The 10,519-nt window shown below is 48.9% G+C and overlaps 1 protein-coding gene across 2 annotated transcripts; it reads right to left on the minus strand.

Moving 5' to 3' along the window:
- Positions 1-94: 94 nt before the first annotated feature.
- Positions 95-7,659, minus strand: MMP19 (matrix metallopeptidase 19). Of its 2 annotated transcripts, none has more exons than XR_003720655.2 (9): positions 6,400-7,659; positions 6,018-6,103; positions 4,666-4,796; positions 4,236-4,451; positions 3,147-3,392; positions 2,138-2,372; positions 1,479-1,643; positions 1,193-1,320; positions 95-1,019 (listed from the first exon to the last, which is right to left on the minus strand). XR_003720655.2 is itself a non-coding variant. In XM_015151921.3 (9 exons), the coding sequence occupies exons 1-9, from the start codon at positions 6,859-6,861 to the stop codon at positions 681-683; spliced, it is 1,902 nt and encodes a 633-aa protein (XP_015007407.3). In that variant the 5' UTR covers positions 6,862-7,659; the 3' UTR covers positions 95-680. The 2 variants fall into 2 exon arrangements, 1 of the variants encoding a protein (XP_015007407.3); XM_015151921.3 differs by having other exon boundaries at positions 2,244-2,372.
- Between the last annotated feature and the right edge of the window lie 2,860 nt (positions 7,660-10,519).

The raw sequence follows: 10,519 nt of genomic DNA on the forward strand, positions 1-10,519 counted from the left end.
TCCCCTAAAGATCTAATAGAGATACCTGTATCATATAGACTACTGTAAGAGTTATACAACCAGACAGCTAGAGGAAGAGCTGTTCAGTCCTCTCTTATGAGCATAGTTAGCCTTTATTAAACACAAATGTACCAGACACTGTGCCAGGTACTTCACATACAGTATTTCATTTAGTGCAACAATCCTGCAGGACTGGTCTTAACCTAATGTTGCAAATGGGGAATCTGAGGTTCAACAAGGTTAATTAGCTTGCCCATAACCATAAGCACATAAATGTGATTCTCAAGGATTCCAACGCCCTTGCTCAGTTTAGTGGCCATGCTGTTTTCTTGCATTTTATGTAAGAAGAACAGGACCCAGGCATCTGCCTCCACCATTGACCTCCAGAAAAGAGATGACGCAGTTGGAAGGGCTGTCTAAGACAGACAGGAAATGGAGTTGGGGGCCAAATCTGAGTTAGGGGAGCACTTCTCAGGATTGAAAGAGCACAGGAGAGTGGTGGCTGGAGCTGGAACTGTTAGAGGCCTGAGTTCTACAGTCATGCCCCTGCTATAGCACCTGCGAGGTTCAACTGAGCAGACAGGTATTTCATTCAGGTATTAGGCCTCTGGGAGGGAATGAAAGGGTGGGTGGTGGAGCCTGAGGGCGTAATGTCCAAGATTGTATCTGTGGGTGAGCAGTCAGTATTCAAATGTGGTATCTGTGGCTGAGAGAGTGGTATCCAAGGTTGTGCCCATACCTGAAGGAGTGGTATCCCCACCTGATGGGGTAGTGTCTACAGTCTGGGGACGACAGTGCATCCAGTTGTGGGCAATATTTCTGGGATAGCCTTTCTCTACTCGAAGCTGCTGGTTGAGGCGCCAGTAGACTTTGCCTTTGAAGAAGAAGACTCGGCCATCTTGCCAACTCGTAGCAGCTGAAGGCTGGTTTGGCACTCCCGTAAACAAACCCTTGATTGGTTTGGGGTAGCTGCTGAAGTCAGTTCGGGCCAGCTCGTCCCACTGCCAGTACCCAGAGCCCTGGATATGGGATGGGTGGGGAGAGGAAGAGGAGAAAGCTTAGGACCCCCAGAGGTCTACCCCCAGCCCAGTGCAGCTGCAGAACATCTCCCTTCAAGCACAAGCTTCGATTCTCAGTATAAGGTAGCCCACCCCTCCTAAGAAGGGATTTGCCCTTGCTTTGAACTTTATACCTTAAAGAGGAACACCTTTTGGTTGAGAGGCCAATAGAAAGCTGCATCCAGGTTAGGTTCTACCCTATTCAGCTTCTTGGGGAAGCCAGGAGACATCTTGAAATTAACGTAGCGCCACACCTTGTCTCCTGAGAGCATGTGAGGAGAGAACAAGTCACCTCTGTCCTCAGGTGATAGCTTTTGGTCTCCTCCGGTCCACCCATTCAGAAACTTCTCATTTCCCTCCCTTTTTATAGTTTAAGATTAGGTCCTCCTCAAGTAAGATACTGTAAACTAGCCCCCTTACCCTTAAAGAAGTGAATCCATTGTGTTCGAGGCGAATAGACAGCAGCATCCAGGTTTCCGGGGAGCCCCTCCCAAAGGGCAGACACTCGGAACAAGGGGCCTGGTCCTGAATCTGATACAGTCCACACGTAGTCCCCCTTGAAAGCATAGGTCGTCCCACGGGGCCCTTAGAGTAATGGTGTGTCAACAAGTCAAAAAGACAGAGGTCAAGTAGACAGAAACTTGGGGGTATCTCAGGCTGACTAACAATTTGCCCTCCCCCTGCAGGCTGATTCTTCAAATAGTCATTCAACTTTGATTCAAGGAGAAAATTAAAGGCAGAGAAAGAGGATTCAGAACGCTTTGTTGCTCAGAGCATTTCAGCTTTGGTCTACTCAACAAAACAAAAGTCCTGAAGATAGCTATTCCTCCTTAGGAACCTCAGCCTCCCCTCCAAGTGGCTTCCTAGTTGTCCTTCCAACCAGGTGCAACACCCTCTCTAACAGGCAATCTGGTTAATGTAGTTTTCTCCATCTTGCTGCATTTCCAGATGTGTTCTAGTGGCCCTAGAGGGTGGCAACCTTGGTAAGTGCCTGCCTAAGCCACCTTTAATTTGGCTCTGAACTCTCCCTCCCCATGTCACATGTCTCCTTCCATAGTCATTAATGCCTGGGATCTAACCTCCATTGCTCATGCTGAAGTCCCATGTCACTCCCATATGTCCAGGCCTCAGGATCAGCAGGCTGCCCCCACTGCCTGCCAACAGCCTGGAGGGGAAGGACCTCACCCAGCATCATGGCATCCAGTTCACCACTGCAGGGGTCTGGCATGGGACTGGGTTCTGTGGGCACTGGGGACACAGTGGGCAGCTCTGTCTCTTCTTCTTCCTCATCCTTTATCACTGGACTCTTCTTGCCTACAAGGTAAAGTCATGCTGCTTAGGGAGAGAACTCACAGCACCTGTCCTCCGCACCAGTCTCCTGTAAGTTTTGCCCAGAGGCCCCATACAGAGGGGAGAAGGGAATCCTAGAGCATTGTCATTCGTGGTAGGCAATATTATGTTGGTATCAGTGGAAGACACATTGTAGGTTTGAGAAGCACCAGAAAGGGAGAAGGAGGATTGTTAGAATGTGCATTCTTGCCGGGTGTGGTGGCTCACACCTGTAATCCTAGCACTTTGGAAGGCTGAGGCGGGTGGACTGCCTGAGCTCAGGAATTCAAGACCATCCTGGGCAACATGGTGAAACCCCGTCTCTACTAAAATACAAAAAAAATTAGCTGGGCATGGTGGCGTGCACCTGTAATCCCAGCTACTTGGGAGGCTGAGGCAGGAGAATCGCTTGAACCCGGGAGGCAGAGGTTGCAGTGAGCCAAGATTGTGCCATTGCACTCCAGCCTGGGTGACAGAGTGAGGCACCATCTCAAAAAAAAAAAAAAGAAGAAGAAGAAGAAGAAGAATGTGCATTCTCCATCCCCAAGCATGGGTGTAAGGAGAGAGAGGCCTGGAAGGTAGATTAGACATAGAAAAGTCAGAGAGAAACTGTTCCTGAAAATGAAGAAGACTGAGTAACTGGGCTGGAAGAGGAGAAAGACACTAAGCTATATCCCTATATGGAGGCTAGACCTGTCTCTTCAAGCCTTGACATGGGAGTCAGACTGACCCTGCCCCTCACTAGGGGAAGGGACTGACCATAGAGAGCCTGGATGCCTGCCACATCATCTGGGTGTAGCTTGAAGTGGGGCTGGTAGCCCTGGTAGACTGGGGCCATGAGGGCCTGGGAATATCGGGAGTGCCCCAGCCCCAGGGCATGGCCCACTTCATGGGCTGCAATGATGCGCAGGTTCACCCCGCGGTAGGTCCCCTCAGTCCAGAACTCGTCTTCGTCGAAGTGCACACTGCCCAGCTCTGGGATGTCGGCATGGGCCAGGACTCTCCCTGGACAAAGGCAAAGGTGAACAGGAAGGAGGTCAGAGCCCGCTAGGCCAGAGCACACCCTGCCTATTATAAACTCTAATTAATGCATGCCCTTAAAATTCCCCCAGCTATGTTCACTGTCTCTTAGATGCTTCTTTCTCTCCTTTCAGATTCCCCTGTCATCACCCAGTTCTCTCAGGAATGCCCATCACTGTCCCTTACCTCCCCAGCCACTCCATGCTCTCTGACCCAGTCCTCTCTGGCCCATACCTCTAAGGTATGCCTTGAACAGGGGAACTTAAGGGAGAAAAAGAAGCATAGGCAGCCAGGGGTGATGGCTCACACCTGTAATCCCAACATTTTCAGAGGTCAATGCAGGATGATTGCTTGAGTACAGGAGTTTTAGACCAGCCTGGGCAACATAGCAAAACCTCATCTCTACAAAAATTAGCCAGGTGAGGTAGTGTTTTCCTGTAGTCTCTACCTGGGAGGCTGAGGTGGGAGGATCACTTGAGCCTGGGAGGTTGAGGCTGCAGTGAGCCATGACTGTGCCACTGTACTCCAGTCTGGACAACAGAGTGAGACTCTGTCAAGCAAGCAAGAGAGAGGAAAGAAAGAAAGGAGGGAAGGAGGGAGGGAGAGAAGGAAGGAAGGAAGAAAGGGAGGGAGGGAGGTAAGGAGGGAGGGAGGGAGGCACCATGTAGATGACCAACTGCTCCCCTGCTCCCGTTAGAAGGTAATTAGAGTGTATGGTGCAGGTGGGATAAAAGGCAGCCCAAACATCAAGGTTCCAGAGTCACTGGTTCAAGGAGACAGAGGTAATCTCAGAGGTCTATGAGGTGGGAACTGAAAACTGTTGCCTACCAGGCCCATCAAAAGAATTGGAACAGTACAAGCTTTGGCGGCCATGGAAGGAGAGGCGGATGTCAGCCCCACCAGCCTGCACCTCTCGGAAGGTCAAGGGAGCCACATTGCTCCAGTCCTGGAAGGCTTGACGCAGGGCTGCCCGGGCTGTGTGGGATGGAAGGGTGGAGGGCAGGTTCAAGATGCGGAAAGTCAAGTGCTTCTTTCTCCAGCGGCCTAGTTAATGACCAGAAAACAGATTAGAAATACAGATCCTTCTGCCAACCCCAGAGAGCTCCTCTGGGTTTAGGCATTCAACCCCCAAGACAGGTGATAACCAGGTAATCACCAGGTATTCAACACTGAGCTGGTCCAGACTGTCCTGATGCCACCCACAGTCCAGAATCACAGCACCCCTCCTCTCCCTCCCTTTTCCAGGCTCCGTTCTCACCCAGCAACAGGTATTTAAGGGTCTTCTGGTTGAAGGGATCCTCTAGGCCACAACGAGGCTGCTTCATGCGGGCCCTTGTGGCATCATCCAGCTGACCTGAGACTGGAAGTTCAGATGCTTCCTGAAAAGCTCTGAAGGAGGGAGAGGGATGGGTCTACCAGGACAGGAAAATCTGAAATGACCGGGAGCTGGAGATGATTGCTCTTTGACTTCCTGCTGCCCAAGGTCATGGCCAAGAATAGCACAGAATCCCTGAAGCTGACAGGGTTACTCCAGCCTCCAGTCCTCATAATTTGGACTTTCTACAGAAATGGAGATACTCCAGCTTCATCTCCCCATTTCAGGCTCTTTCATTCGAGTAAGCTGACCCTCAGGTGTAGCCTTCCTCCTCTACTGTAATTTCTTTCTTTCTTTCTTTCTTTCTTTCTTTCTTTCTTTCTTTCTTTCTTTCTTTCTTTCTCTCTCTGTCTCTCTCTCTCTCTTTCTTTCTTTCTCTTTCTCTCTCTCTGTCTCTCTCTCTTTCTTTCTTTCTTTCTTTCTCTCTCTCTTCCTTTCTTTCTCTTTCTTTTTCTTCTCTCTCTCTCTTTCTTCCTTTCTTTTTTGGTAGAGATGGGGTCTCACTGTGTTGCCCAGGTTGCTCTCAAACTTCTGGGCTCAAGCAATTCCCCTGCCTGGATCTCCCAAAGTGCTGGGATTACAGGCGTGAGCCACCGTGCCCGGCCCCTCTACTGCAATTTCTAACCTTCTCCTACTCTGTGGAGGTGTCCGGCTCCCCTGCTCTGGAGAGCTTCCCACTAGTGCTCCCACCTGACAGCCTGTCCTCTTTCAACCTCCTCCCCTCCTGGCTGGATACCCCTCCCAGCCCAGCTTGCTCTAGAGCAATTTCATCCATCTACGGACTGTCATAGGGCCTATGGGCTTTTCAAGGGACCTGAACATATCTGAGAGCAGAAAGAAAAACAATCCATTATATCAACATATAAAATTATAAAACAGAAGTAAGTACTGAATTAAAGGCCCACAAAAGGTAACAGCATGTCAACAACTCAACTCAGTTTTACATATCATTATACTTTATGTGGGCTATAACTAAATATTAGTATTTGAGATATGATGTGGGTAGAGACTCCAAAGGAGTGCTTAGGGCCTAGGGAGATCCAATGACTGTATTCCTGGTCTGTGAATCCCCATCTCACCCCATGCCCCACCACCATAATAATGATCGCCACCCATCTCTAGATCCCTGCCATGGTTTAGGGTCAGGAGGAGGTGGGCCTAGGGAGAGGAAGGTATGAGAAGGAAGAAGACCTTTAGACCTTAGCCCTAAAGGCATGCACCTCATAGCTTCTCACCTCAGAGCCTCGGTGATATCTTCTGGCTTGAAGTTATTAGATCCTTCTAGAGGCTTCTGTAGGTACCCATATTGCGACAGGTACTCCTGTGATGGGAGTGGAGGTAAGCAGGTTAAAAGGGGGTTAGTCTCAGAGTAAAGTTTCTAAGTGACCTAACAGGTCCCTCAGGAGAGAAGGGGCCAGATATGGAAGCACTAATGCAGAAGCACCTTAGAGAAGGGGCTCAGGTGGAACAAGGGGAGGCAGCAGGAGATGGGCAGGGTAGACCATGGGGCAGAGGGAGCAAGGGAAAGGCAGGCAGGCTGGGGGTCAGGAGGGAGGCTTGGATGGGCAGTAACCCCTGTCCCTCCCCTGGCCCAGGTCTCTTTCTTGGGGGACTTACCACGGCCATCTCCTCTGCAAGCCCCAGGACCCGACCTGAGACTGTCATGGGGAGTAGGAAGCCCAGCCACAGCTGCTGCCAGTTCATGGTCCCACCAGACAAGAGCTCCAGAGGTTGTCTGTGCCCTCTGACCTGAGATTTCTGGGAGCCTGGGGGAAGCAATGCTAGGCAGAGGGACTCTTTCCTCCAGTTCTTTTTACTCTCCAGCCTCTGGTCCTCTTTATAACAGCTGAGGGGAATTGTGGGGAGAGGCAGAAGGAGGTGACTCAGCCAAGAGATATGTTGCAATTCACCATTAACACTTGCCCTACCAGAGAGTGGAAGCCAAAGAGAGTTCCCAATCCCTTCCCTCAGAGTCCTCTGCTGGAGATGGAAAAACTTTTCATACTGCCCTAGGGTGAGCATCCGGGCAGGACGAGAACCAGAATCTCTGGAGAGTCTAGAGATAGGGACCATGGACATCCCCTGGAGTTAGACATCGCTGTGCCCCAGGGACCCTGGGCCAGCAAATCACTCCGCCCCTACCTTTGAGTTTCCCTAGGATAAGCTGAGAGGTAGGAAACAGCTGAGGTAGCTTGGGTTTCAGGTGAAGGAGTCAAGGGTGAAGTCCTCAGTTTCTTTGTACCCAAGACCAAGTTGGGAATATAAATGCTCCTGAAACCCACTTATGTCTGCTTTAATAAAAAGCCATTATTTTAAGAATCTGATGAGCTTGGAATATGTGGGTGTAGGTGGGGCTTAACAAGGGCACAAATAAGTAAAGGGCGCAGAGCCTACCCTCAGGGAGCTTACAGATCAGGTGAGGCAAATCGAAACACCTGGGAAGAGGGGAGCCAGCATTCCGGGCCAGCGGTGACTCACCCTAAGGGGCTTGGGGCTGGGGGGAGGTTTGCTGAGAAGGCAGGCTTTGAGATGGGCTTTGAAGGCCAGCTAAGAATTGATGGGGGAAGGCCAGGCATGGTGGCTCACTCTTGTAATCCTAGCACTTTGAAAGGCCAAGGCAGGGGGATCACTTGAGATCAAGTTCGAGACCAGCCTGACCAACATGGTGAAACCTTGTTTCTACTGAAAATACAAAAATTAGCCGGGTATGGTGGCGGGTGCCTGTAATCCAAGCTGCTACTCTTGAGGCTGAGGCGGGAGAATCGCTGGAACCCAGGAGGCGGAGGTTGCAGTGAGTTGAAATCGCACCATTGCGCTCCAGCCTGGGCAACAGAGCAAAAACTCCATCTCAAAAAAAAAAAAAAAAAAAAAAAAAAGAATTGATAGGGTAAAAGGATACTGAGAGACAGACAGTGCAGGTCTTGAGTAAAAGTGCAGAGCTGAGAGCCTGCTGTACTCAGTAAGTCAGAAGGGTCAGGACTGCTTCATTCACCACTGAATCCCTAGTGCCTGTCCCAGGCCATCTCCATGCTTTCGAGGCCCTACTTAATAAATCACTGTCAAAGAATGACAGGGTGGGAAAGTGGTTGGGAGACAGAATTTGGAGGGGGCCTTAAATGCTATGCAAGGAAAAGAAGAAAAACTTACATTTTAAAATACCGGCTGGGCGCGATGGCTCACACCTGTAATCCCAGCACTTTTGGGGGCTGAGGTGGGCGGATCACGAGGTCAGGAGTTTCAGACCAGCCCGGCCAACATAGCAAAATCTTGTCTCTACTAAAATACCAAAAATTAGCCGGGTGTGATGGCATGCGCCTGTAATCCCAGTTACTGTGGAGGCTGAGGCAGAAGAATTGCTTAAACCCAGGGGGCGGAGGTTGCAGTGAGCCAAGATCGTACCACTGCACTCCAGCCCAGGCAACAGAGCAAGACTCTGTCTTGGAAAAAAATAAAATTAAATTAAAATAAATAAAAATATGGCTGGGCGCAGTGGGTCATGCTTGTAATCCCGGCACTTTGGAAGGCCAAGGTAGGCAGATCACAAGGTCAGGAGTTCGAGACCATCCTGGTCAACATGGTGAAACCCTGTCTCTACTAAAATAAAAAAATTAGCCCAGTGTGGTGGCATGCACCTATAGTCCCAGCTACTTGGGAGGCTGAGGCAGGAGAATTGGTTAAACTGGGGAGGCAGAGATTGCAGTGAGCTGAGATCATGCCACTGGACTCCAGCCTGGTGACAGAGTGAGACTCCGTCTCAAAATTAATTAATTAATTAGTTAATTAAAATAAAAATACCTACTATTGGGTGATGGGTGCACCAAAATCTCACAAATCACCACTAAACACTAAAGAACTTATGCAACCAAATACCACCTGTTCCCCAAAAACCTATGGAAATAAAAAATTAAAAGTAAATAAAGGCCGGGCATGGTGGCTCACACTTGTAATCCCAGCACTTTGGGAGGCTGAGGTGGGTGGATCACCTGAGGTCAAGAGTTTGAGACCAGCCTGGCCAACATGGTGAAACCCTCTCTCTACTAAAAATACAAAAAGTAGCCAGGCGTGGTGGCACGCGCCTGTAATCCCAGCTACTTGGGAGGCTGAGGCAGGAGAATTGCTTGAACCTGGGAGACAGAGGTTGCAGTGAGCCGAGATTGCATCACTGCACTCCATCCTAGGTGACAGAGCCAGACTCTATCCCAAAAAAATAGTAAAAAAAAAAAAAAAAAAAAAAAAAAAAATAGCTACTATGTATTACATGCTTTATATATTACCTCCTTTAGTTCTCACAGCCATCTGGTGAGGGAAGAATTATTCTGACCCCTTTTTGTAGGAGGAAATAGATACTCAGAAAGGGAAATTTGACCAAGAACATGGAACTCCTAACTGGCCTGACCTTATTCAAATCCCTCTGCTGAGTCTATAACTCATGCTCTTTCCATACACCACAATGACACTTAGAGCTTTGTTCTTTAAGTAACTAGGAGCCCCTGAAGGATCCACCATCAGTCACACATCATACATTTGCATATTGTTCTAAAGCACAACGAAGTAGACATAGGAATGGGGGGAAAGGTAGCTGAACTTATGTTCTCAGAAGGGCTGGGAGGCCACAAGGGAACACCTCATAGCCCAGGATCAAGGTGGGGGATGCTCCTGATTCACACTGCTGCCCTCAGTGATGCTGGTCCCTCTGAGCCATCCACCACCCAACTGGTGACCATTGGGTGACTAAGTCTCAAGTGACCAGTGACAGGCAAGGAAGGACAGAAAACCTCTGAGAGATGAGTGACAGGGCCCATCACCAAAGCTGATGCACCCAGGAAATGATGGAGTTTGGGGACAAGTTCCTGCTTAGTCCCCTGCAGGGCTCTTTCTCCTCTCTTTCCTCCCTCGTTCTACCCCCATTCCTGTCTTTCTCCTTTTGAGAACAGAACATGGGCCAATTGAAAATTAATTACGATTTTTAAAAGTAATGTTTTGTGTTTTTTTCCTGAATAAGTTATTCATCATTCATTATAATATTTGGTGTTAGAAAATACCAAAACAAAGAAGAAAATGAAAACCACTAGTAAATTCTACCCAAAAGAGAACCACTAGTAACATTTTGATGCATTTCTTTGAAACTGTCTGAGGACCTGAGTTTATCCAGCTCCGCCTGCCTGGCCTCAGCCACTGGAGACTGGCTGGGATGGAGGAGAAAGCTTTAGGAGCCAGAGAGGATAATGGAGGAGACGTGAGGGGAGAGGTGGGGAAGAGACAGACAAGGAGGATGCAAGGGAAAGGAGTAAAGTAAAACGAATGCTATAGCAAATTACTCCCTCCCCTTAGAAACCTCACGTAAGGAAAAAAAGAAAAAAAAAATTTTTTTTTTTGGTCTCCCAGGCTGGAATGCAGTGGCACAATAATCCTGGCTCACTGCAACCTTCGCCTTCTGGGCTCAAGCAATCCTCCCACTTCAGCCTCCAGCATAACTGGGGCTACAGGCATGCACCACCCAGCCCAGATAATTTTTGTATTTTTTGTAGAAAGGGTGGGGGGCGGGGAAGGCAGGTTTCCTATGTTGCTCAAGCTTGTCTTGGGCTCAAGTGATCCGCCCACCTCAGCCTCCCAAAGTGCTGTGATTATACCTGTGAGCCACTGTGCCCAGCCAGAAAAAAAAAAAAAAAATATATATATATATATAATATATAAAAAATAAATATATATATATATTTAGTGTGTTAGGGAGAGAGAT

The sequence above is a fragment of the Macaca mulatta genome, chromosome 11, assembly GCF_049350105.2.
Source record: "Macaca mulatta isolate MMU2019108-1 chromosome 11, T2T-MMU8v2.0, whole genome shotgun sequence".
NCBI classification, from domain to species: Eukaryota; Metazoa; Chordata; class Mammalia; order Primates; family Cercopithecidae; genus Macaca; species Macaca mulatta.